Source organism: Scyliorhinus torazame, chromosome 24 (genome assembly GCF_047496885.1).
Source record: "Scyliorhinus torazame isolate Kashiwa2021f chromosome 24, sScyTor2.1, whole genome shotgun sequence".
Taxonomy (NCBI): Eukaryota; Metazoa; Chordata; class Chondrichthyes; order Carcharhiniformes; family Scyliorhinidae; genus Scyliorhinus; species Scyliorhinus torazame.
Genome location: NC_092730.1, coordinates 16,270,614 through 16,298,521, shown reverse-complemented (window position 1 = coordinate 16,298,521; position 27,908 = coordinate 16,270,614). Strand labels below are relative to the sequence as shown.

The following is a 27,908-nucleotide window of genomic DNA, read 5'->3' as shown; positions in this document are numbered from 1 at the left end:
CCATTAAAGGTGTTTGACTTTTCCCTACTCTTTCTGTGTGTGGAGTAAATATCTTTTGACGGTCAGAGCCTCACGGCGCCGAGGGCCCGGGTTCGATCCCGGCCCCCGGGGTCACTGTCCACGCGGGGTTTGCACCTTCTCCCCGCGTCTGCGTGGGTCTCACGATAAACGCACACCCTCCCTCCCTCCGAAGCGAAAGAGATTCAGGCATCACGCAAGCTAGAAAACACAAAGTCAGCCGGGAAGCTTTTAACGTTTGGGGGAAGCCGAGGAAAAGAAAATCTCGCACCCGGGTTAAATAAGATCACGGGCTCGTCCTTCGGCAGTAAGACTCCAACGGAGGGAGCCTCTCCGCGTTGACTTCTAAACAGACGGGGAAATGAGTCCCAGTCTCTCTCTCTCTCTGTCTGCTGGGAGGGGGGGTGTAACGTCCAACAGGTGGGAAACGATGCCTCGGAGCACGGCGCAGTCCCTTTCCGAGCGTCCGGCTGGTCACTTGGCAAACATCCCCTTGTACATCATCCTCTCCTTCTGGTGGTACTGGCACAGGCGCCGCCCTGTTTCTTGAAGGTATCTCTTCACGTGAGGATCTGTCGAGGAGGGGAGGAGGGAAACAAAGAAGCAATCTCGTCATCATTGCGCTTAATCTCGGAGGTGCGCTATTTGGCCAAGTGTGGCATCACAACCCGGACCGAAGCGCCCCCCCCCCCCCGGCATGTTTCCACGGGTACCCCGCTGAAGAACGCCACCCACCGGAGGGGGCGCACGGCTTCCGGGAGGGGGTGGGGCTTCCAGGAACCGCCAATTTGTGCATGGTAAGATCCCACAAACACCAACGCGAGAATGGCCCGTCTCGACCCGGGTTTCCCTTGCCTTCTTACCCCAAAAAAAAAAAGTGCTGCCGATTGAAGGCCGAATATTGGGCCTCCCGGACACCAGGGAGAACCCCCTTTTATCCCCCCGCCCCCCCCACCCCCCTCTCTGTGCGCCGGTCTGAGCGTCTCGAAGGGGGGTTCCCACACCGTGACCCCCCACCCCCAGAGTTGAGAGAGATGGATACGCACTGAGGCGGACCGAGAGGGGCTGAATGGCCTCACTGAACCGACGATGGCGACCCCCGCCCACCCTCTCTCCTGCTTACCGTCTGGACACAGCTTCGCTGCCTCCGAGAGGTAGTGCAGAGCTTGGTCGTAATCACCAATGTTGTAGAGTGCGACTCCCACGCGATACAGGGCCTTAGTGTTGGAAGCTTGCCTGGCTAATACCTTCAGGCAGTAATCCCGCACCCTCTCGTAGTTCACTTTTTCAGAGAGGAGGAGGCATGCTGTCGAGGGGGGGGGGGGGGAGAAACACAGACAGCGGTCAAAATCTTGCCCACGTAAGCGCTCCCCGACCACCACTCGCCTGGATGAGCACGGCTCCCAACGACACTCGAGAAGCCCGACACCATCCAGGACAAAGCAGCCCCGCTCGATCGACACGCTAACCGCAAACATTCACTCCCCCCCCCCCCCCCCCCGACGCACAGCGGCAGCCGTGCGCACCGTCTACAAGACGCGCCGCAGCCACTCGCTCCTTCGACAGCACCTTCCGAACCCGCCACCTCTACCGTCTAGACGGACGAGGGCAGCAGCAGACGCACGGGGAACACCACCGCCTGCAAGTCTCCCCCCCCCCCCCCCCCCCCCCCCCCCCCGAGCCGCTCGCCACCCCACTCGGAAATATATCGGCCGTTCCTTCGCTGTGGCTGGGGTCAAAATCCTGGGGACTCCCTCCCTAACTGCACGGCGGGTGTACCTCCACCACACGGGGCTGCGGCGGGTTCAAGATGGCGGCTCACCCGCCACCTTCTCGAGGGGGCAATTCGGGATGGGAGATAAATGCCACGCCCACGCCAACTGAAAGAATAGAATTCCGACAGTGCAGAACGAGGGCATTTGGCCCGTCGAGTGCGCCCTGACCCTCCGAAAGAGCCTAACCTAGGCCCCAGTCCCGGAACCCCGCCTAACCTTTGGACACTTGAGAGGAAATTTAGTGTGGCCTGCCCACCTAACCTGCCAGAGGCCATTGGGCAGCTGCTGGAGCCCTTTTGCGAGTTGAGCTCTTCATGGAGCGGGACAGGCCCCCCGGGGCCATTTTGAGAACGCCCGGGCCGATGTTGCCTCAGGATTCGGAGTTGGACCGAGGGGGGGGGGGGGTAGGAAGAGCCTCACGGGTACCTGCCAAGTTGTTGTAACAGTCGCACTCGGTGCTTTGCAGCAGTTCGGCCTGCTGGGGGCTGAGTTCGGCCTTCTCCTCGCCGAAGGCCTCCAGGGGGCTGGGCTCGCTGGGGTCCAGGCCTCGCAGGTGCATGAGGGCCCAGTGGTACCTGCTGATGGCCTCGCGCAGCCTCTTCTGCTTGTAGCGCTGATTCCCCTCCGCCTTGTACTGCACAGCCTGCTGAATCCGAATGTCCACCTGGTTCTTGGGGGGGGGGGTACAAAAGACGGGAGGGTAAGGGGATTGGTGTAGGAAATTTCAGAAGCACTCTCCTCCCGTGCCATCCCCCCTCCCCCTCCCACTGTAAAGGATCCCACCCCCGTCAGCTCCTGATACTTTACTGGGGACACCGATCCCAACGCATGGTCGATCGACTGTGGGGGCCGTCACAGCGCAGCTTCCCGTTCGCCAACGCGCCCAAGGGAGAGCGATCGGCTCTGATTTCCCCCCCCCCCTCAGCTCTCCTCACTACCCCTCACGCTAAGACTGTTAGCCCGCCGCCCACCCCCAATAGGGAATAGGAGGCTTTTTGCATTCCAATAGCGACCTTCTAGGCCTCGTGGCCCTCCCTTTTCCAGTCGCCCATTTAACAGCCAATGGGGTCCTTTCATCTGAGCGCCGCTTCCATCAGAACGCTGCAAACACCAAAATGCGCGCAGCCGAACCCCACGGAACAGCACGGCAGCACAGTGGTTAGCACTGCTGCTTCACCGCTCCAGGGACCCGGGTTCAATTCCGGCCTCGGGTTGTCATGTTATGTAGATAATGATATACAGACAGGCAGCTAATGGACACAGAGAACAGGACATGACCAATGAGCGGGCAGGACACTCCGGGGTGGGATCTCACTATAAAAGGCACGAGGCACTCACACCCCGCCTCTTTCCACTGATGAACATCTACAGAGTGAGTCAGGGTGTATGTACAGTATCACACCTCCAGCACCTGGCTAAGAGCTAGTCTGGTTCAGTCAGGCAGAGTAACCACACTTAGGTTAGCAGAGAGTCGAACTCCTAGAGAACTGTGCTAACTGTGCTGCTGGCTCAATAAATCAGATTGGACTAACTTCGAGGTCTGGAGTATCTTTTGGTTAAAGCTGCACCCAGTTGCAGCCTGTGTTAGCCCAGAGTACATAACACGACACGGGTGACTGTCTGTGCGGAGTCTGCACGTCCTCCCCCGTGTGTGCGTGGGTTTCCTCCGGGGGCTCCGGTTTCCTCCCACAGTCCAAAGATGTGCAGGTTAGGGTGGATTGGCCGCGATAAATTGCCCTCAGTGTTGGGTGGGGTTATGGGAACAGGGTGGAGGTGTTGACCTTGGGTAGGGTGCTCTTTCCAAGGGCCGGTGCAGGCTCAATGGGCCGAATGGCCTCCTCCTGCACTGTAAATTCTATGATTCCATGAACAGCTATGTGATAGTGACACGGAGTTGACGGGTAACCCCCTTGCCCACACACACCCCCCCCCCCCCACCCACCAGAGAGGACAGACGCGCCCACAGTTCAAGGTCTCCTCCGATTAGGAGGCCTCTCCGAACTATTTGGTGTCCAGTCAAACGAAACTGAATTGAGGGACAAATTAAAAGGGGCGGCCCCTTAAAGGGAAAACCAAACACAAAATGGAACTTTAAAATGTGATTTAAGGCTGATCCGACCAAGCGGTGCCCACCGGGCATGGTAGGCCTTGATGGTTGCCGTGGACACCGCTTGCTCTCTCTCTCTCCAGGGACACCAGAGCGTGAATGAGCCGCTCGCCATCCCGACTCGGAAATATATCGGCCGTTCCTTCACTGTGGCTGAGGTCAGAATCCCGGAACTTCCTCCCTACCAGCACTGTGGGTACACCTACCGTTGGAACGTTTCACTCACTCGCTCATCCATTACTGTTCAGTCACTGTTGACAGAGGTGGCAGCCATTTTGTGCACAGGAAACTCCCACGGGGAGAGCTGAGCAACTTCTGCATTTGACGGGCGAAGGCCCAGGGTTGGGCCCTCTGGCTCCTTGGTGCTGTGTGTCGCAGGACACCAGGCCCCTTCTTCACCCCCAGGAACTCCGTTAAAGTACCCCCTAAAAAAAAACGCTTTTGGGCTTTGCTCTGTTCCCTCCCACTGGATGAAGCCTCTCCCCCTCTGTCTCTCCCCCACTGGCCTCTTGTCCTCCCCCACTGGCCTCTGGCTCTCCCCCACTGGCCTCTGGCTCTCCCCCACTGGCCTCTGGCTCTCCCCCACTGGCCTCTGGTTCTCCCCCACTGGCCTCTGGCTCTCCCCCACTGGCCTCTGGCTCTCCCCCACTGGCCTCTGGCTCTCCCCCACTGGCCTCTGGCTCTCCCCCACTGGCCTCTGGCTCTCCCCCACTGGCCTCTGGCTCTCCCCCACTGGCCTCTGGCTCTCCCCCACTGGCCTCTGGCTCTCCCCCACTGGCCTCTGGTTCTCCCCCACTGGCCTCTGGTTCTCCCCCACTGGCCTCTGGCTCTCCCCCTCTGGCTCTCCCCCACTGGCCTCTGGCTCTCCCCCACTGGCCTCTGGCTCTCCCCCACTGGCCTCTGGCTCTCCCCCACTGGCCTCTGGCTCTCCCCCACTGGCCTCTTGTCCTCCCTCACTGGCCTCTGGCTCTCCCCCACTGGCCTCTGGCTCTCCCCCACTGGCCTCTGGCTCTCCCCCACTGGCCTCTGGTTCTCCCCCACTGGCCTCTGGCTCTCCCCCTCTGGCTCTCCCCCACTGGCCTCTGGCTCTCCCCCACTGGCCTCTGGCTCTCCCCCACTGGCCTCTGGCTCTCCCCCACTGGCCTCTGGCTCTCCCCCACTGGCCTCTGGCTCTCCCCCACTGGCCTCTGGCTCTCCCCCACTGGCCTCTGGCTCTCCCCCACTGGCCTCTGGCTCTCCCCCACTGGCCTCTGGCTCTCCCCCACTGGCCTCTGGCTCTCCCCCACTGGCCTCTGGCTCTCCCCCACTGGCCTCTGGCTCTCCCCCACTGGCCTCTGGCTCTCCCCCACTGGCCTCTGGCTCTCCCTCACTGGCCTCTGGCACCTCTCGCCCAGTGGCCTCTGGCTCTCCCCCACTGGCCTCTGGCTCTCCCCCACTGGCCTCTGGCTCTCCCCCACTGGCCTCTGGCTCTCCCCCACTGGCCTCTGGCTCTCCCCCACTGGCCTCTGGCTCTCCCCCACTGGCCTCTGGCTCTCCCCCACTGGCCTCTGGCTCTCCCCCACTGGCCTCTGGCTCTCCCCCACTGGCCTCTGGCTCTCCCCCACTGGCCTCTGGCTCTCCCCCACTGGCCTCTGGCTCTCCCCCACTGGCCTCTGGCTCTCCCCCACTGGCCCCTGGCTCTCCCCCACTGGCCTCTGGCTCTCCCCCACTGGCCTCTGGCTCTCCCCCACTGGCCTCTGGCTCTCCCCCACTGGCCCCTGGCACCTCTCGCCCAGTGGCCTCTGGCTCTCCCTCACTGGCCTCTGGCTCTCCCCTCACTGGCCTCTGGCTCTCCCCTCACTGGCCTCTGGCTCTCCCCTCACTGGCCTCTGGCTCTCCCCTCACTGGCCTCTGGCTCTCCCCCACTGGCCTCTGGCTCTCCCCCACTGGCCTCTGGCTCTCCCCCACTGGCCTCTGGCTCTCCCCCACTGGCCTCTGGCTCTCCCCCACTGGCCTCTGGCTCTCCCCCACTGGCCTCTGGCTCTCCCCCACTGGCCTCTGGCTCTCCCCCACTGGCCTCTGGCTCTCCCCCACTGGCCTCTGGCTCTCCCCCACTGGCCCCTGGCACCTCTCGCCCAGTGGCCTCTGGCTCTCCCTCACTGGCCTCTGGCTCTCCCCCACTGGCCCCTGGCACCTCTCGCCCAGTGGCCTCTGGCTCTCCCTCACTGGCCTCTGGCTCTCCCCTCACTGGCCTCTGGCTCTCCCCTCACTGGCCTCTGGCTCTCCCCTCACTGGCCTCTGGCTCTCCCCTCACTGGCCTCTGGCTCTCCCCCACTGGCCTCTGGCTCTCCCCCACTGGCCTCTGGCTCTCCCCCACTGGCCTCTGGCTCTCCCCCACTGGCCTCTGGCTCTCCCCCACTGGCCTCTGGCTCTCCCCCACTGGCCTCTGGCTCTCCCCCACTGGCCTCTGGCTCTCCCCCACTGGCCTCTGGCTCTCCCCCACTGGCCTCTGGCTCTCCCCCACTGGCCCCTGGCACCTCTCGCCCAGTGGCCTCTGGCTCTCCCTCACTGGCCTCTGGCTCTCCCCTCACTGGCCTCTGGCTCTCCCCTCACTGGCCTCTGGCTCTCCCCTCACTGGCCTCTGGCTCTCCCCCCCCAATGGCCTCTGGCTCCCCCCCCCCCCCACTGGCCTCTGGCTCTCCCCCCCCCACTGGCCTCTGGCTCTCCCCCCCCCCCCCCCACTGGCCCCTGGCTCTCCCCCACTGGCCCCTGGCTCTCCCCCACTGGCCCCTGGCTCTCCCCCACTGGCCCCTGGCTCTCCCCCACTGGCCCCTGGCTCTCCCCCACTGGCCCCTGGCTCTCCCCCACTGGCCCCTGGCTCTTCCCCACTGGCCCCTGGCTCTCCCCCACTGGCCTCTGGCTCTCCCCCACTGGCCTCTGGCTCTCCCCCACTGGCCTCTGGCTCTCCCCCACTGGCCCCTGGCTCTCCCCCACTGGCCTCTGGCTCTCCCCCACTGGCCTCTGGCTCTCCCCCACTGGCCTCTGGCTCTCCCCCACTGGCCTCTGGCTCTCCCTCACTGGCCTCTGGCACCTCTCGCCCAGTGGCCTCTGGCTCTCCCTCACTGGCCTCTGGCTCTCCCTCACTGGCCTCTGGCTCTCCCCTCACTGGCCTCTGGCTCTCCCCTCACTGGCCTCTGGCTCTCCCCTCACTGGCCTCTGGCTCTCCCCTCACTGGCCTCTGGCTCTCCCCTCACTGGCCTCTGGCTCTCCCCTCACTGGCCTCTGGCTCTCCCCTCACTGGCCTCTGGCTCTCCCCTCACTGGCCTCTGGCTCTCCCCTCACTGGCCTCTGGCTCTCCCCTCACTGGCCTCTGGCTCTCCCCTCACTGGCCTCTGGCTCTCCCCTCACTGGCCTCTGGCTCTCCCCTCACTGGCCTCTGGCTCTCCCCTCACTGGCCTCTGGCTCTCCCCTCACTGGCCTCTGGCTCTCCCCTCACTGGCCTCTGGCTCTCCCCTCACTGGCCTCTGGCTCTCCCCTCACTGGCCTCTGGCTCTCCCCTCACTGGCCTCTGGCTCTCCCCTCACTGGCCTCTGGCTCTCCCCTCACTGGCCTCTGGCTCTCCCCTCACTGGCCTCTGGCTCTCCCCTCACTGGCCTCTGGCTCTCCCCTCACTGGCCTCTGGCTCTCCCCTCACTGGCCTCTGGCTCTCCCCTCACTGGCCTCTGGCTCTCCCCTCACTGGCCTCTGGCTCTCCCCTCACTGGCCTCTGGCTCTCCCCTCACTGGCCTCTGGCTCTCCCCCCCCCCCCACTGGCCTCTGGCTCTCTTCCCCCCCCCCCACTGGCCTCTGGCTCTCTTCCCCCCCCCCCACTGGCCTCTGGCTCTCTTCCCCCCCCCCACTGGCCTCTGGCTCTCTTCCCCCCCCCCCCCCACTGGTCCCTGGCTCTCCCCCACTGGCCCCTGGCTCTCCCCCACTGGCCCCTGGCTCTCCCCCACTGGCCCCTGGCTCTCCCCCACTGGCCCCTGGCTCTCCCCCACTGGCCCCTGGCTCTCCCCCACTGGCCCCTGGCTCTCCCCCACTGGCCCCTGGCTCTCCCCCACTGGCCCCTGGCTCTCCCCCACTGGCCCCTGGCTCTCCCCCACTGGCCCCTGGCTCTCCCCCACTGGCCCCTGGCTCTCCCCCACTGGCCCCTGGCTCTCCCCCACTGGCCCCTGGCTCTCCCCCACTGGCCCCTGGCTCTCCCCCACTGGCCCCTGGCTCTCCCCCACTGGCCCCTGGCTCTCCCCCACTGGCCCCTGGCTCTCCCCCACTGGCCCCTGGCTCTCCCCCACTGGCCCCTGGCTCTCCCCCACTGGCCCCTGGCTCTCCCCCACTGGCCCCTGGCTCTCCCCCACTGGCCCCTGGCCCTCCCCCACAGGCCTCTGGCTCTCCCCCACTTGCCTCTGGCTGAGGGTTCAGTGACTGTCCATCATTCTGATTCAGCGGGAGAACCAGCTGAGGATTCTGTTTAGGAAACGCCGCAGTAGATGTATTAATTCACTCCGGGGATGTGGGTGTCGCCGGCTCTAGGCCCAGTATGTATTCCCCATCCCGAATTGCCCCTTGAGAGGGTGGTGGATGAGCCGCCATCTTGAAGAACCCGCCGCAGTCCCGTGTGGTGTAGGTACACCCACAGTGCTGTTAGGGAGGGAGTTCCAGTATTTTGAGCCCAGCCACAGCGAAGGAACGGCCGATATATTTCCGAGTCGGGATGGCGAGCGGCTCGGAGGGGGGAACTTGCAGGTGGCGGGGTTCTGTACGAAGGGGGATCCGGGAGTGGGGTGGGGGACTGACGGAATCTCCAGCACGTTTCAGGAATAGGCTGCAAACTCCGGATATCTGAGCTGTTTGGAGCCAATTCCCATAACGCTAGGTCATTTAACAAGAAACATGGAGAGATTTGGGGTCGATGGATCATTGGAACCCAGGAGGGCCGTTAATATTCAGAGTGACTGTACCCAGGAGGGCCGTTAATATTCAGAGTGACTGTACCCAGGAGGGCCGTTAATATTCAGAGTGACTGTACCCAGGGAGAGCCGTTAATATTCAGAGTGACTGTACCCAGGGAGGGACGTTAATATTCAGAGTGACTGTACCCAGGGAGGGACGTTAATATTCTGAGTGACTGTACCCAGGGAGACGTTAATATTCAGAGTGACTGTACCCAGGGAGGGACGTTAATATTCAGAGTGACTGTACCCATGGAGGGACGTTAATATTCAGAGTGACTGTACCCAGGGAGGGCCGTTAATATTCAGAGTGACTGTACCCAGGGAGGGCCGTTAATATTCAGAGTGACTGTACCCAGGAGGGCCGTTAATATTCAGAGTGACTGTACCCAGGGAGAGCCGTTAATATTCAGAGTGACTGTACCCAGGGAGGGACGTTAATATTCAGAGTGACTGTACCCAGGGAGGGACGTTAATATTCTGAGTGACTGTACCCAGGGAGACGTTAATATTCAGAGTGACTGTACCCAGGGAGAGCCGTTAATATTCAGAGTGACTGTACCCAGGGAGGGACGTTAATATTCAGAGTGACTGTACCCAGGGAGGGACGTTAATATTCTGAGTGACTGTACCCAGGGAGACGTTAATATTCAGAGTGACTGTACCCAGGGAGGGACGTTAATATTCAGAGTGACTGTACCCAGGGAGAGCCGTTAATATTCAGAGTGACTGTACCCAGGGAGGGACGTTAATATTCAGAGTGACTGTACCCAGGGAGGGACGTTAATATTCTGAGTGACTGTACCCAGGGAGACGTTAATATTCAGAGTGACTGTACCCAGGGAGGGACGTTAATATTCAGAGTGACTGTACCCAGGGAGGGCGTTAATATTCAGAGTGACTGTACCCAGGGAGGCCGTTAATATTCAGAGTGACTGTACCCAGGGAGGGACGTTAATATTCAGAGTGACTGTACCCAGGGAGGACGTTAATATTCAGAGTGACTGTCCCCAGGGAGGGACGTTAATATTCAGAGTGACTGTACCCAGGGAGGGCCGTTAATATTCAGAGTGACTGTACCCAGGGAGGGCGTTAATATTCAGAGTGACTGTACCCAGGGAGGGACGTTACTATTCAGAGTGACTGTACCCAGGGAGGACGTTAATATTCAGAGTGACAGTACCCAGAGAGGACGTTAATATTCAGAGTGACTGTACCCAGGGAGGGACGTTAATATTCAGAGTCACTGTACCCATGGAGGAACGTTAATATTCAGAGTGACTGTACCCAGGGAGGGCCGTTAATATTCAGGGTGACTGTACCCAGGGAGGGCCGTTAATATTCAGAGTGACTGTACCCAGGGAGGACGTTAATATTCAGAGTGACTGTACCCAGGGAGGACATTAATATTCAGAGTGACTGTACCCAGGGAGGAACGTTAATATTCAGAGTGACTGTACCCAGGGAGGGCGTTAATATTCAGAGTGACTGTACCCAGGGAGGCCGTTAATATTCAGAGTGACTGTACCCAGGGAGGGCGTTAATATTCAGAGTGACTGTACCCAGGGAGGCCGTTAATATTCAGAGTGACTGTACCCAGGGAGGGCGTTAATATTCAGAGTGACTGTACCCAGGGAGGACGTTAATATTCAGAGTGACTGTACCCAGGGAGGAACGTTAATATTCAGAGTGACTGTACCCAGGGAGGGCGTTAATATTCAGAGTGACTGCACCCAGGGAGGCCGTTAATATTCAGAGTGACTGTACCCAGGGAGGGCGTTAATATTCAGAGTGACTGTACCCAGGGAGGCCGTTAATATTCAGAGTGACTGTACCCAGGGAGGGCGTTAATATTCAGAGTGACTGTACCCAGGGAGGACGTTAATATTCAGAGTGACTGTACCCAGGGAGGGCCGTTAATATTCAGAGTGACTGTACCCAGGGAGGAACGTTAATATTCAGAGTGACTGTACCCAGGGAGGGCGTTAATATTCAGAGTGACTGTACCCAGGGAGGACGTTAATATTCAGAGTGACTGTACCCAGGGAGGGCCGTTAATATTCAGAGTGACTGTACCCAGGGAGGGCCGTTAATATTCAGAGTGACTGTACCCAGGGAGGGCCGTTAATATTCAGAGTGACTGTACCCAGGGAGGGCGTTAATATTCAGAGTGACTGTACCCAGGGAGGACGTTAATATTCAGAGTGATTGTACCCAGGGAGGGACGTTACTATTCAGAGTGACTGTACCCAGGGAGGACGTTAATATTCAGAGTGACAGTACCCAGAGAGGACGTTAATATTCAGAGTGACTGTACCCAGGGAGGGCCGTTAATATTCAGAGTGACTGTACCCAGGGAGGGACGTTAATATTCAGAGTGACTGTACCCAGGGAGGGCCGTTAATATTCAGGGTGACTGTACCCAGGGAGGGCCGTTAATATTCAGAGTGACTGTACCCAGGGAGGACGTTAATATTCAGAGTGACTGTACCCAGGGAGGACGTTAATATTCAGAGTGACTGTACCCAGGGAGGAACGTTAATATTCAGAGTGACTGTACCCAGGGAGGGCGTTAATATTCAGAGTGACTGTACCCAGGGAGGCCGTTAATATTCAGAGTGACTGTACCCAGGGAGGGCGTTAATATTCAGAGTGACTGTACCCAGGGAGGCCGTTAATATTCAGAGTGACTGTACCCAGGGAGGGCGTTAATATTCAGAGTGACTGTACCCAGGGAGGACGTTAATATTCAGAGTGACTGTACCCAGGGAGGGCCGTTAATATTCAGAGTGACTGTACCCAGGGAGGAACGTTAATATTCAGAGTGACTGTACCCAGGGAGGGCGTTAATATTCAGAGTGACTGCACCCAGGGAGGCCGTTAATATTCAGAGTGACTGTACCCAGGGAGGGCGTTAATATTCAGAGTGACTGTACCCAGGGAGGCCGTTAATATTCAGAGTGACTGTACCCAGGGAGGGCGTTAATATTCAGAGTGACTGTACCCAGGGAGGACGTTAATATTCAGAGTGACTGTACCCAGGGAGGGCCGTTAATATTCAAAGTGACTGTACCCAGGGAGGAACGTTAATATTCAGAGTGACTGTACCCAGGGAGGGCGTTAATATTCAGAGTGACTGTACCCAGGGAGGACGTTAATATTCAGAGTGACTGTACCCAGGGAGGGCCGTTAATATTCAGAGTGACTGTACCCAGGGAGGGCCGTTAATATTCAGAGTGACTGTACCCAGGGAGGGCCGTTAATATTCAGAGTGACTGTACCCAGGGAGGGCGTTAATATTCAGAGTGACTGTACCCAGGGAGGACGTTAATATTCAGAGTGATTGTACCCAGGGAGGGACGTTACTATTCAGAGTTACTGTACCCAGGGAGGACGTTAATATTCAGAGTGACAGTACCCAGAGAGGACGTTAATATTCAGAGTGACTGTACCCAGGGAGGGCCGTTAATATTCAGAGTGACTGTACCCAGGGAGGACGTTAATATTCAGAGTGACTGTACCCAGGGAGGGACGTTAATATTCAGAGTGACTGTACCCAGGGAGGGACGTTAATATTCAGAGTGACTGTACCCAGGGAGGGTCTTTAATATTCAGAGTGACTGTACCCATGGAGGAACGTTAATATTCAGAGTGACTGTACCCAGGGAGGGCCGTTAATATTCAGGGTGACTGTACCCAGGGAGGGCCGTTAATATTCAGAGTGACTGTACCCAGGGAGGACGTTAATATTCAGAGTGACTGTACCCAGGGAGGGCCGTTAATATTCAGAGTGACTGTACCCAGGGAGGGCCGTTAATATTCAGAGTGACTGTACCCAGGGAGGGCCGTTAATATTCAGGGTGACTGTACCCAGGGAGGGCCGTTAATATTCAGAGTGACTGTACCCAGGGAGGGCCGTTAATATTCAGAGTGACTGTACCCAGGGAGGGCCGTTAATATTCAGAGTGACTGTACCCAGGGAGGGCCGTTAATATTCAGAGTGACTGTACCCAGGGAGGGCCGTTAATATTCAGGGTGACTGTACCCAGGGAGGGCCGTTAATATTCAGAGTGACTGTACCCAGGGAGGGACGTTAATATTCAGAGTGACTGTACCCAGGGAGGGACGTTAATATTCAGAGTGACTGTACCCAGGGAGGGACGTTAATATTCAGAGTGACTGTACCCAGGGAGAGCCGTTAATATTCAGAGTGACTGTACCCAGGGAGGGCGTTAATATTCAGAGTGACTGTACCCAGGGAGGGCGTTAATATTCAGAGTGACTGTACCCAGGGAGGGCCGTTAATATTCAGAGTGACTGTACCCAGGGAGGGCGTTAATATTCAGAGTGACTGTACCCAGGGAGGGCGTTAATATTCAGAGTGACTGTACCCATGGAGGGACGTTAATATTCAGAGTAACTGTACCCAGGGAGGGCCGTTAATATTCAGAGTGACTGTACCCAGGGAGGGCCGTTAATATTCAGAGTGACTGTACCCAGGGAGGGCCGTTAATATTCAGGGTGACTGTACCCAGGGAGGGACGTTAATATTCTGAGTGACTGTACCCAGGGAGACGTTAATATTCAGAGTGACTGTACCCAGGGAGGGCCGTTAATATTCAGAGTGACTGTACCCAGGGAGGGACGTTAATATTCAGAGTGACTGTACCCAGGGAGGGACGTTAATATTCAGAGTGACTGTACCCAGGGAGGGACGTTAATATTCAGAGTGACTGTACCCAGGGAGAGCCGTTAATATTCAGAGTGACTGTACCCAGGGAGGGACGTTAATATTCAGAGTGACTGTACCCAGGGAGGGCCGTTAATATTCAGAGTGACTGTACCCAGGGAGGGACGTTAATATTCAGAGTGACTGTACCCAGGGAGGGACATTAATATTCAGAGTGACTGTACCCAGGGAGAGCCGTTAATATTCAGAGTGACTGTACCCAGGGGCAGGGCACGTTTGGCTGCGCCGAGGGTGGACCTGGGCATCGTCAAGTGGTCAGCTTGGTGGGGTGCGGGATAGGGTGTTGCCGCAGTGGTTTGCTTGCCGACCACTTGGTACCCCCCCCCCCCCCCCCCCTCCCTCAGCTTGTTAAAGGGGCCTCTCTTCCCCCCCCCCCCCCCTCAGCTTGTTAAAGGGGCCTCTTCCCCCCCCCCCCCCAGTCCCTGGGAACGCCCTCCCCCCTCCTCCTCCCCCCCTTTGCTCTCCTCTCTCACCTGCGTTGCCATGGCTCGGGGCCTTCCCTCCGCAGCTCCCTGCCCAGCCAGCCCTGACCGGCTTCCTGGTGGCCCCTCGCCTTCCCCAGGAAGTGAAGTCGCTCGCTCAAGGGAGCCGCCCACCGCAGGCCCTCTGTCATGTGACGAGGGAGTGCCGAACTCCTCCCCCACCCCCCCCCACCCCCAGCCCCCGCTGCCCCCTCCCCCACTCCTCCGACGCAGGCCCCCTCCCCGTCACTCGCTCTGAAAAAATAAACCATGCACTGGGGCTTGGGAGGGAGGGACTGCCGGTCAGCCCCGCTGCCTCAGGGGTCCCGGGTTCGATCCCGGGCTCTGGGTCGCTGTCCGTGTGGAGTTTGCACATTCTCCCCCGTGCCTGCGGGGGTTCCACCGTCTCTTTGAGGGGGGAGAAGATGTGTGTGAACCCTGCGGGGATTGATGTGGGGACTGACATTACATTCGTTACTGATTATTGTTGGGGGTAAATTTGAGAGTAAATGTGAAAGAGGGGAATAAAAATAGTTTTTAACAAGGGCCACGCTCGGAGTGGGGACGAGCATCGCTGCGCGCCGTGTACGAGGCCGGGCCCGGAGTGTGCTCCGCAGCCTCGGTCCACCATCTTCCCGCCCAGCCCGGGTTCCGGACACCGCGCGGGGGGAGGCAGGAACAACCAGTGGCGACCCCCTCCGATCAGGGGGCGAGGCCAGGCAGGCCGCGTTCGGAGGCCAGGTGGGCGCCTCCAAGGCTCGTACCTCCGGGGCTGATGAATCCCGGCTGTTCGGCTACGGAGGCATCGCGGCAGGACCCCAATCGTTTAGACGGGGGGGGGGTGATCCGATCAGGATGTTCAAACCCAGTGAAGGGTTCGACGGAGAGGGACTATGTTCTCTGGTGTGGCAGTGGGGTCTGGGGTCAGGTGGAGTGGGGTCCAGGGTTGGCGGGGGGAGGGGGGGGTGGAAGAGTGTTGATGTCAAAGGACCCTGGTGCAGTAAAAAAAAAAAACGCAACAGGAGGAATGGCGTTTTATAACTTAGCCCGCGATGCCTCCATAGTCGAATAGTTGAGATTTAATCGGCTCTCCTCACACGTGGAGTACAAGCCTCGGGGGCAAGCGGTCCTCAAGATGTTACCTGTTTGGCCTCGCCATAATCTCGGGAGTCTCCACTGATATTCCTCCTGCGATGCTGTGCTCAATCCACAGAATTCCTACAGTGGAGGCCATTCAGCCCATCGAGTCTGCACCGACTCTCTGAACGAGCACCCCATCGAGTCCCACTCCCCAGCCCGATCCTCGTAACTCCACCCAACCTGCACATCTTTGGACACTAAGGGGCAATTTAGCACGGCCAATCCACCCAACCTGCACATCTTTGGACACTAAGGAACAAATTAGCACGGCCAATCCACCTAACCTGCACATCTTTGGGCACTAAGGGGCAATTTAGCACGGCCAATCCACCTAACCTGCACATCTTTGGACACTAAGGAACAATTTAGCACGGCCAATCCACCTAACCTGCACATCTTTGGACACTAAGGGGCAATTTAGCACGGCCAATCCACCTAACCTGCACATCTTTGGACACTAATGGACAATTTAGCACGGCCAATCCACCTAACCTGTACATCTTTGGACACTAAGGGGCAATTTAGCGCGGCCAATCCACCTAACCTGCACATCTTTGGACACTAAGGGGCAATTTAGCGCGGCCAATCCACCCAACCTGCACATCTTTGGACTGTGGGAGGAAACCGGAGCGCCCGGAGGAAACCCACGCAGACACGGGGAGAACGTGCAGACTCCACACAGACAGTGACCCGAGGCCGGAATCGAACCCGAGATCCTGGTGAGGCCAAACAGGTGCCACCCCAGAACCCAGACCAGTCTTTAGAGAGAGAGTGCGGGCAAAGAATCGCGAGAATGGATCCCAGGATGGGGGACTTCATGTTGGGTCGATAGATTGGAGCTGAGGGGGTGAAGGGGGAAGCAGTGAAATTCCGTCCCCGTTTTAGAAAACAAATCACACGCTCTAGTTGCTTTTATGATTTATCCATCGGGCCCACTTGCCTGATTGGGCAATCGATGGAGCCGCAATTTCTCCCGCATATGGGTGATGGCGCTACAGCTCCTCGTCTGGCGGGACAGTGTCACTGCAGCGTGACAATTTAGATAGAAATGTTCCCTCGCAAATGCGATCATGCGTGGAGACATTTACTTTGTTTAATATAAATTTAGAGTACCCAATTCATTTTTTTCCAATTGAGGGGCAATTTAGCGCGGCCAATCCACCTCCCCGGCACATCTTTGGGTTGTGTGGGGGACGAAACCCACGCAGACACGGGGAGAACGTGTAAACTCCACACGGACAGTGACCCAGAGCCGGGATCGAACCTGGGACCTCGGCGCCGCGAGGCAGCAATTCTAACGGCAAGACATTCACAACAGATTGAGGAAGGAAGGGTTTTGAGTGGGTAACCGGGGAAAGACTGCCTCATATATTTAAGGGAAAGCTAGACTAAGGTGCGAAAGAGCGATGGACAGAAAGGGGGAAGGGGAGAGAGATAGTGAGTGGATTGTTCCAGCCAGCACAGATATCATGGTCCAGGAGCCTGCTCCTGTATTGGAGACCTCTACGCTTCCTCGCCCTCCTTTCAAATATGATCCTGAGCCCAAGTGTTGGCAGGCTGCTCGACTTCGAGTAGCGGCGCCCACATTTCTGCACTTGGGCTAACGCTCAGCCTTTGTGTCCTAGACCTGGAGGTCCGCCCTATCCCTGTAACCCTGACACACAACCCACTACTTTGGCAGAGGTCGGAGTTCACTGCTGGGGGTCCTGTTGCTCTGTACAGCTCAGAACAGGTGGGGGTACGAATGTCGGCCATTCAGCCCATCGAGTCTGCCTTGGTCTGCTTTCAAAGCCAGCGATTTAGCCCAGTGTGCTAAACCAGCCCCTGGAGACCTCCCAATCCCGGGAGATTGATCTTCATATCCTGGAGGCTCCCGGCCTGTCCTGGAGGATTTGGCCTGGAACATCCACCTCTGTCCATTCAGGGGCTGGTTTAGCACAGGGCTAAAGAGCTGGCTTTTAAAGCAGACCAAGGCAGGCCAGCAGCACGGTTCAATTCCCGTAACAGCCTCCCCGAACAGGCGCCGTAATGTGGCGACTAGGGGCTTTTCACAGTAACTTCATTGAAGCCTACTTGTGACAATAAGTGATTTTCATTTCATTTTTCATTTCATTTCATTCCTTGAAGTGTTTTGTCGGACTCAATGGGGTCATTCTGCAAAACTCTGGAGAATGCGGGCCCTGTTTGCCCCAATCTCTCTTGGTGAAGCAGGTCCCACCATCCCCGGGAACAAGTCTGGTGAATCTCGGTTCCACTCCCTCTAGGGCAATAATATCCTGCCTACCTACGGTGAGGGGCCCAAATCTGTTCACAGTACTCCGGGTGCGGTCTAACCAAGGCGCTACAGGGGCATGTTTCCAATCCAGTCAGCAGATTAATCAAACTAATTTATCACAGTCTCAGTGGGTCCACAGAACGGCAGTGTTTATTTACAGAGTGCAATAGATCATACAAAGGAGAGTTTATACACAGAGCAACGCCCGGAATGGTTCAGGAAAGTCTTTGCCTGCGAGATCAGGGTTCTTGTCACCCGTGGCTCTTTTCAGAGGGGTAAACGTTGACATCGGAGGAGGAATACGACCAGACGGCCCTTACCCCCGGTGGGCGCTGGTGAGGAAATGAGCGGAAGGTGCCCCCTGAGCATTCAGGGCTTAGATAATGCTCGGCCCTGTCCGCTCATGAATCGATTCTGGAAAGAAAGGGGAGATATCAGCGGTTAGTGCGGGCAGAAGCTAAAAGGGCCCCCGACCGCCCTGCAAACGGTGTAAAATATCATCCAGTTCGGCACAGTACCAGCATCGCCTCCAGTTCGTCGATCGCCTCCTTGTCCAACAGGGCCCTGCGGGGAGAAAAAAACACACAGGGTCACGTTCTGCGTCCAACGGCAAGGCGTCCCCAGCTCTGCCTCGCCCGCCGCCCTGACTCCATTTGGTGGTGTAACCTTGGGTGGGTGGCAGCTATTCGACTGCGTGGGGCACTGCAGGGTGCTTTCCGCACGGTTTCACTGGGAGGGGGTGGGCGGACGAGGGGGTCCTGGCTAAGCCGCCCCCTTTTAATGGCACATTACAGAAAACAACCCCCCCCCCCAAAAAAAGGCAGGAGTGAAGAGGGTGCCAGCTGCTGGTGCCAGGAGCAATGAGCCATCCCGGCCGCCAGGGGGCGCTCAGCTGCGAGGTTTCCAGTCGGCGCTTTACGGTACAGCGGATTACGGTCGCGCAGGCGCACACCAGTTTACGGTAATTCGGCGCAGGCGCACGGCGGATTATGGTCGCAGCACAGGCGCACACCGGTTTACGGTAATTCGGCGCAGGCGCAGACCGGATTATGGTAGCAGCGCAGGCGCACACCGGTTTCCGGTCGCTGGGCGCACAGCAGATGACGGTAGCGCAGGCGCACAGCCTTATGAATATGCAAATCGTGGCTGCTGAATATTCCGGGCCGCTAATGAGCACCTCTCCAGGCCGCTGTTCATGTGCCGCAGGTTGCGGGTGAGGGCGCGGGCGAGCGAGGTCAGCTGCTGCAGGGCCGAGGCCAGCACGGCCGCCTGGCTGTGCCCGGGGGGCAGTCCGGTCAGCAGGCCGCTGGCGCCGCACGCCGACTCCGCCTCCCCGGGGCCGCTCGAACTTCCCGCCGCCGCCGCCGCCATTTGCAAAATCCCCAGGCGGAGGGAGAGGTGGCGGGGCTTGTTCTACAGATGACGTCATCGCCCAGGAGAGCGCGAAACCCGACGTCACGCCGCATAGGAGCGCGCTCCTCCTTCGTTGCGTCATTACGCTCCGGTGCGCTGACGTCCCCGTTGCCGAGGGTTCTGGGTGTTGTAGTCCCTTGTTTGAAGGCCGCCATCCAGCCCTTCGAGTCTGCTGCCTGCCACCAACCACCTCCCACTCATTACGATTATGGCGGATCATCCAACTCAACAGCCTGTTCCCGCTTTCATCCGCAGAATCCCCAACAGTGCAGGAGGAGGCCATTCGGCCATTGAGTCTGCACGGAACCTCTTGAGAGAGCCCCGCCAAGACTCGCTCCGCTGCCCTATCCCCGTAACCCCGCCCCATCCCCATAACCCCGCCCTATCCCCGTAACCCCGCCCCATCCCCGTAACCCCGCCCCATCCCCATAACCCCGCCCCATAACCCCGCCCTATCCCCGTAACCCCGCCCATAACCCCGCCCCATCCCCATAACCCCGCTCTATCCCCATAACCCCGCCCCATCCCCATAACCCCGCTCTATCCCCATAACCCCGCCCCATCCCCATAACCCCGCTCTATCCCCATAACCCCGCCCTATCCCCGTAACCCCGCCCTATCCCCATAACCCCGCCCCATCCCCATAACCCCGCTCTATCCCCATAACCCCGCCCCATCCCCATAACCCCGCCCTATCCCCATAACCCCGCCCCATCCCCATAACCCCGCTCTATCCCCATAACCCCGCCCCATCCCCATAACCCCGCCCTATCCCCATAACCCCGCCCCATCCCCATAACCCCGCTCTATCCCCATAACCCCGCCCTATCCCCATAACCCCGCCCCATCCCCGTAACCCCGCTCTATCCCCATAACCCCGCCCTATCCCCGTAACCCCGCCCTATCCCCATAACCCCGCCCCATCCCCATAACCCCGCTCTATCCCCATAACCCCGCCCCATCCCCATAACCCCGCTCTATCCCCATAACCCCGCCCTATCCCCGTAACCCCGCCCTATCCCCGTAACCCCGCCCCATCCCCATAACCCCGCCCCATCCTCATAACCCCGCCCTATCCCCGTAACCCCGCCCCATAACCCCGCCCTATCCCTGTAACCCCGCCCCATCCCCATAACCCCGCCCTATCCCCGTAACCCCGCCCCATCCCCATAACCCCGCCCTATCCCCATAACCCCGCCCTATCCCCGTAACCCCGCCCTATCCCCGTAACCCCGCCCCATCCCCATAACCCCGCCCCATCCCCATAACCCCGCCCTATCCCCATAACCCCGCCCTATCCCCATAACCCCGCCCCATCCCCATAACCCCGCCCTATCCCCGTAACCCCGCCCCATCCCCATAACCCCGCCCTATCCCCGTAACCCCGCCCTATCCCCATCCCCATAACCCCGCCCCATCCCCATAACCCCGCCCTATCCCCGTAACCCCGCCCTATCCCCATCCCCATAACCCCACCCCATCCCCATAACCCTGCCCTATCCCCGTCCTATCCCCGTAACCCCGCCCCATCCCCATAACCCCGCCCTATCCCCGTAACCCCGCCCCATAACCCCGCCCTATCCCCGTAACCCCGCCCCATCCCCATAACCCCGCCCTATCCCCGTAACCCCGCCCCATCCTCATAACACCGCCCTATCCCCGTAACCCCGCCCCATCCCCGTAACCCCGCCCTATCCCCATAACCCCGCCCCATCCCCATAATCCCGCCCCATGCCCATAACCCATCCCCTTAACCCCGCCCTATCCCCGTAACCCCGCCCCATCCCCGTAACCCCACCCCATCCCCATAACCCCGCCCTATCCCCGTAACCCCGCCCCATCCCCATAACCCCGCCCCATCCCCGTAACCCCGCCCCATCCCCATAACCCCGCCCTATCCCCGTAACCCCGCCCCATCCCCATAACCCCGCCCTATCCCCGTAACCCCGCCCCATCCCCATAACCCCGCCCTATCCCCGTAACCCCGCCCCATCCCCATAACCCCGCCCTATCCCCGTAACCCCGCCCCATCCCCGTAACCCCGCCCCATCCCCATAACCCCGCCCTATCCCCGTAACGCCGCCCCATCCCCGTAACCCCGCCCCATCCCCATAACCCCGCCCCATCCCCGTAACCCCGCCCCATCCCCATAACCCCGCCCTATCCCCGTAACCCTGCCCCATCCCCATAACCCCGCCCTATCCCCGTAACCCCGCCCCATCCCCATAACCCCGCCCTATCCCCGTAACCCCGCCCCATAACCCCGCCCTATCCCCATAACCCCGCCCTATCCCCGTAACCCATCCCCATAACCCCGCCCTATCCCCGTAACCCCGCCCCATCCCCATAACCCCGCCCTATCCCCATAACCCCGCCCTATCCCCGTAAACCCGCCCCATCCCCATAACCCCGCCCTATCCCCGTAACCCCGCCCCATCCCCATAACCCCGCCCTATCCCCATAACCCCGCCCCATCCCCATAACCCCGCCCCATAACCCCACCCCATCCCCGTAACCCCGCCCCATCCCCATAACCCCGCCCTATCCCCGTAACCCCATAACCCCGCCCTATCCCCGTAACCCCGCCCTATCCCCATCCCCATAACCCTGCCCTATCCCCGTCCTATCCCCGTAACCCCGCCCCATCCCCATAACCCCGCCCTATCCCCGTAACCCCGCCCCATAACCCCGCCCTATCCCCGTAACCCCGCCCCATCCCCATAACCCCGCCCCATCCCCATAACCCCGCCCCATCCCCATAATCCCGCCCCATCCCCATAACCCATCCCCGTAACCCCGCCCTATCCCCGTAACCCCGCCCCATCCCCGTAACCCCGCCCCATCCCCATAACCCCGCCCTATCCCCGTAACCCCGCCCCATCCCCATAACCCCGCCCCATCCCCGTAACCCCGCCCCATCCCCATAACCCCGCCCTATCCCCGTAACCCCGCCCCATCCCCATAACCCCGCCCTATCCCCGTAACCCCGCCCCATCCCCATAACCCCGCCCCATCCCCATAACCCCGCCCTATCCCCGTAACCCCGCCCCATCCCCGTAACCCATCCCCATAACCCCGCCCTATCCCCGTAACCCCGCCCCATCCCCGTAACCCCGCCCCATCCCCGTAACCCCGCCCCATCCCCATAACCCCGCCCTATCCCCGTAACCCTGCCCCATCCCCATAACCCCGCCCTATCCCCGTAACCCCGCCCCATCCCCATAACCCCGCCCTATCCCCGTAACCCCGCCCCATAACCCCGCCGTATCCCCATAACCCCGCCCTATCCCCGTAACCCATCCCCATAACCCCGCCCTATCCCCGTAACCCCGCCCCATCCCCATAACCCCGCCCTATCCCCATAACCCCGCCCTATCCCCGTAAACCCGCCCCATCCCCATAACCCCGCCCTATCCCCGTAACCCCGCCCCATCCCCATAACCCCGCCCTATCCCCATAACCCCGCCCCATCCCCATAACCCCGCCCTATCCCCGTAACCCCGCCCCATAACCCCCGCCCTATCCCCGTAACCCCGCCCCATCCCCATAACCCCGCCCTATCCCCGTAATCCCGCCCAATCCCCATAACCCCGCCCCATCCCCATAACCCCGCCCCATAACCCCGCCCTATCCCCGTAACCCCGCCCCATCCCCATAACCCATCCCCATAACCCCGCCCCATCCCCATAACCCTGCCCCATCATAACCCCACCCTATCCCCATAACCCCGCCCCATCCCCATAACCCCATCCCCATAACCCCACCCCATCCCCATAACCCCGCCCTATCCCCATAACCCCGCCCTATCCCCGTAACCCCGCCCCATCCCCATAACCCCGCCCTATTCCCATAATCCCGCCCCATCCCCATATCCCCGCCCTATCCCCATAACCCCACCCTATCCCCATAACCCCGACCCATCCCCGTAACCCCGCCCTATCCCCATAACCCCACCCTATCCCCATAACCCCGCCCCATCCCCGTAATCCCGCCCCATCCCCATATCCCCGCCCTATCCCCATAACCCCACCCTATCCCCATAACCCCGCCCCATCCCCATAACCCCGCCCTATCCCCATAACCCCGCCCCATCCCCATAACCCCACCCTATCCCCATAACCCCACCCTATCCCCATAACCCTGCCCCATCCCTATAACCCCGCCCCATCCACATAACCCCACCCCATAACCCCGCCCTATCCCCATAACCCTGCCCCATCCCCATAACCCCACCCTATCCCCATAATGGTTTTGGGTAATGAACCAGGCCAGGTGTTGGATTTGGAGGTAGGAGAGCACTTTGGGGACAGTGACCACAATTCGGTGACGTTTACGTTAATGATGGAAAGGGATAAGTATACACCGCAGGGCAAGAGTTATAGCTGGGGGAAGGGCAATTATAATGCCATTAGACGTGACTTGGGGGGGATAAGGTGGAGAAGTAGGCTGCAAGTGTTGGGCACACTGGATAAGTGGGGCTTGTTCAAGGATCAGCTACTGCGTGTTCTTGATAAGTATGTACCGGTCAGACAGGGAGGAAGGCGTCGAGCGAGGGAACCGTGGTTTACCAAGGAAGTGGAATCTCTTGTTAAGAGGAAGAAGGAGGCCTATGTGAAGATGAGGTGTGAAGTTTCGGTTGGGGCGATGGATAGTTACAAGGTAGCGAGGAAGGATCTAAAGAGGGAGCTAAGACGAGCAAGGAGGGGACATGAGAAGTATTTGGCAGGAAGGATCAAGGAAAACCCAAAAGCTTTCTATAGGTATGTCAGGAATAAGCGAATGACTAGGGAAAGAGTAGAACCAGTCAAGGACAGGGATGGGAAATTGTGTGTGGAGTCTGAAGAGATAGGCGAGATACTAAATGAATATTTTTCGTCAGTATTCACTCAGGAAAAAGATAATGTTGTGGAGGAGAATGCTGAGCCCCAGGCTAATAGAATAGATGGCATTGAGGTACGTAGGGAAGAGGTGTTGGCAATTCTGGACAGGCTGAAAATAGATAAGTCCCCGGGACCTGATGGGATTCACCCTAGGATTCTCTGGGAGGCCAGGGAAGAGATTGCTGGACCTTTGGCTTTGATTTTTATGTCATCATTGGCTACAGGAATAGTGCCAGAGGACTGGAGGACAGCAAATGTGGTCCCTTTGTTCAAAAAGGGGAGCAGAGACAACCCCGGCAACTATAGATCGGTGAGCCTCACGTCTGTAGTGGGTAAAGTCTTGGAGGGGATTATAAGAGACAAGATTTATAATCATCTAGATAGGAATAATATGATCAGGGATAGTCAGCATGGCTTTGTGAAGGGTAGGTCATGCCTCACAAACCTTATTGAGTTCTTTGAGAAGGTGACTGAACAGGTAGATGAGGGTAGAGCAGTTGATGTGGTGTATATGGATTTCAGCAAAGCGTTTGATAAGGTTCCCCACGGTAGGCTATTGCAGAAAATACGGAGGCTGGGGATTGAGGGTGATTTAGAGATGTGGATCAGAAATTGGCTAGCTGAAAGAAGACAGAGGGTGGTGGTTGATGGGAAATGTTCAGAATGGAGTACAGTCACAAGTGGAGTACCACAAGGATCTGTTCTGGGGCCGTTGCTGTTTGTCATTTTTATCAATGACCTGGAGGAAGGCGCAGAAGGGTGGGTGAGTAAATTTGCAGACTATACTAAAGTCGGTGGTGTTGTCGATAGTGTGGAAGGATGTAGCAGGTTACAGAGGGATATAGATAAGCTGCAGAGCTGGGCTGAGAGGTGGCAAATGGAGTTTAATGTAGAGAAGTGTGAGGTGATTCACTTTGGAAGGAATAACAGGAATGCGGAATATTTGGCTAATGGTAAAGTTCTTGAAAGTGTGGATGAGCAGAGGGATCTAGGTGTCCATGTACATAGATCCCTGAAAGTTGCCACCCAGGTTGATAGGGTTGTGAAGAAGGCCTATGGAGTGTTGGCCTTTATTGGTAGAGGGATTGAATTCCGGAGTCGGGAGGTCATGTTGCAGCTGCACAGAACTCTGGTACGGCCGCATTTGGAGTATTGCGTACAGTTCTGGTCACCGCATTATAGGAAGGACGTGGAGGCTTTGGAGCGGGTGCAGAGGAGATTTACCAGGATGTTGCCTGGTATGGAGGGAAAATCTTATGAGGAAAGGCTGATGGACTTGAGGTTGTTTTCGTTGGAGAGAAGAAGGTTAAGAGGAGACTTAATAGAGGCATACAAAATGATCAGGGGGTTGGATAGGGTGGACAGTGAGAGCCTTCTCCCGCGGATGGATATGGCTGGCACGAGGAGACATAACTTTAAACTGAGGGGTAATAGATATAGGACAGAGGTCAGAGGTAGGTTCTTTATGCAAAGAGTAGTGAGGCCGTGGAATGCCCTACCTGCTACAGTAGTGAACTCGCCAACATTGAGGGCATTTAAAAGTTTATTGGATAAACATATGGATGATAATGGCATAGTGTAGGTTAGATGGCTTTTGTTTCGGTGCAACATCGTGGGCCGAAGGGCCTGTACTGCGCTGTATCGTTCTATGTTCTATGTAACCCCACCCCATCCCCCTACCCCATTACATCGCCCCATCCCCATAACCCCGCCCTATTACCATAACCCCGCCCCATCCCCCTATCCCCATAACCCCGCCCCGTACCCATAACCCCACTCTATCCCCATAACCCCGCCGTATCCCCATAACCCCGCCCGATCCTCATAACCCCGCCCCATCCCCATAACCCCACCCTATCCCCATAACACCGCCCCATCCCCATAACCCCACCCTATCCCCATAACCCCGCCCCATCCCCATAACCCCGCCCTATCCCCATAACACTGCCCCATCCCCATAACCCCGCCCTATCCCCGTAACTCCACCCTATCCCCATAACCCCGCCCCATCCTCATAACCCCATCCCCATTACCCCGCCCTATCACCATAACCCCGCCCCATCCCCATAACCCCGCCCTATCCCCATAACCCCGCCCTATCCCCATAACCCCGCCCCATCCCCATAACACCGCCCCATCCCCAGAACCCCACCCTATCCCCATAATCCCGCCCCATCCCCGTAAACCATCCCCATAACCCCACCCTATCCCCATTACACCGCCCCATCGACATAACCCCGCCCTATCCCCATAACGCCGCCCTATCCCCTTAACCCCGCCCCATCCCCGTAGCTCCACCCTATCCCCATAGCCCCGCCCTATCCCCTTAACCCCGCCCCATCCCCGTAACTCCACCGCCTCCCCATAACCCTCCTCACCATGACCCCGCCCCATCCCCATAACCCCACCCTATCCCCATAACCCCACCCTATCCTCATAACCCCACCCCATCCCCGTAACTCCACCCTATCCCCGTAACTCCACCCTATCCCCATAACCCCACCCCATCCCCGTAACTCCACCCTATCCCCGTAACCCCATCTCCTCACCATAGCCCCGCCCCTCCCCATAACCCCGTCCCATCCACATAACCCCATCTCCTCCCCATAACTCCGCCCTGTCCCCATAACCCCACCCTATCCCCATAAACCCGCCCCATCCCCATAACCCCATCCTATCCCCATAACCCCACCCCATCCCCGTAACCCCACCCCATCCCCATAACCCCGCCCCATCCCCCTAACCCCATCTCCTCCCCATAACTCCGCCCTGTCCCTATAACCCCGCCCCATCCCCGTAACCCAGCCCCATCCCCATAACCCCACCCCATAACCCCACACCCTCCCCATAACCCCACCCTATCCCCATAACCCCGCCCTCTCCCCATAACCCCACGCCCTCCCCATAAACCCGCCATTACCCCAATACCCCTGCCCTATCCCCATAACCCCACCCTATCCCCATAACCCCGCCCTCTCCCCATAACCCCACACCCTCCCCATAACCCCACCCTATCCCCATAACCCTGCCCTATCCCCATAACCCCGCCCTCTCCCCATAAACCCACACCCTCCCCATAACCCCACCCTATCCCCATAACCCCGCCTTCTCCCCATAACCCCGCCCCATCCCCGTAACTCCACCCTATCCCCATAACCCCACCCCATCCCCGTAACTCCACGCTATCCCCATAACCCCGCCCCCTCCCCATAACTCCACCCTATCCCCGTAACCCCATCTCCTCCCCATAGCCCCGCCCTATCCCCATAACCCTGCCCTATCCCCATAGCCCGCCCCTCCCCATTATCCCACCCCCTCCCCTTAATTTGTGGGGCAGCACGGTAGCATTGTGGATAGCACAATTGCTTCACAGCGCCAGGGTCCCAGGTTCGATTCCCGGCTTGGGTCACTGTCTGTGCGGAGTCTGCACATCCTCCCCGTGTGTGCGTGAGTTTCCTCCAGGTGCTCCGGTTTCCTCCCACAAGTCCAAAGATGTGCAGGTTAGGTGGATTGGCCGTGATAAATTGCCCTTAGTGTCCAAAATTGCCCTTAGTGTTGGGTGGGGTTACTGGGTTATGGGGATAGGGTGGAGGTGGTGACCTTGGGTGGGGTGCTCTTTCCAAGAGCCGGTGCAGACTCGATGGGCCGAATGGCCTCCTTCAGCACTGTAAATTCTATGATAAACCCCGCCCTCTCACCATAACCCCGCCCTCTGCCAAAAGCTCCGCCCTATCCCCATAACACCGCCCTATCCCCATAACCCCACACCCTCCCCATAACCCCACCCTATCCCAATAACCCCGCCCTCTCCCCATAACCCCACGCCCTCCCCATAAACCCGCCCTATCCCCATAACCCCTGCCCTATCCCCATAACCCCACCCTATCCCCATAACCCTGCCCTATCCCCATAACCCCGCCCTCTCCCCATAACCCCACACCCTCCCCATAACAGTGCCCAATCCCCATAACCCCACCCTATCCCCATAACCCCACACCCTCCCCAGAACCCCAACCTATCCCCATAACCCCGCCCTATCCTCATAACCTCGCCCTCTCCCCATAACCCCACACCCTCCCCATAACCCCACACTCCATAACCCCACCCTATCCCCATACCCCT

General features: G+C 58.9%; 1 protein-coding gene and 1 long non-coding RNA gene across 2 annotated transcripts; both read right to left on the bottom strand.

The window, feature by feature from the left end:
- Positions 1-220: 220 nt before the first annotated feature.
- On the bottom strand, positions 221-14,244 carry LOC140399923 (tetratricopeptide repeat protein 9C-like). Its single transcript, XM_072489405.1, has 4 exons — positions 14,091-14,244; positions 2,220-2,463; positions 1,142-1,324; positions 221-590 (listed from the first exon to the last, which is right to left on the bottom strand). Exons 1-4 carry the CDS (start codon positions 14,100-14,102, stop codon positions 493-495), a joined length of 537 nt encoding a protein of 178 aa, XP_072345506.1. The 5' UTR covers positions 14,103-14,244; the 3' UTR covers positions 221-492.
- Positions 14,245-17,625: 3,381 nt separating this feature from the next.
- LOC140399922 (uncharacterized) lies at positions 17,626-19,231 on the bottom strand. The gene is made up of 3 exons (XR_011937921.1): positions 18,671-19,231; positions 18,012-18,057; positions 17,626-17,907 (listed from the first exon to the last, which is right to left on the bottom strand). It is a non-coding gene; the product is annotated as an uncharacterized lncRNA (long non-coding RNA).
- Positions 19,232-27,908: the final 8,677 nt, after the last annotated feature.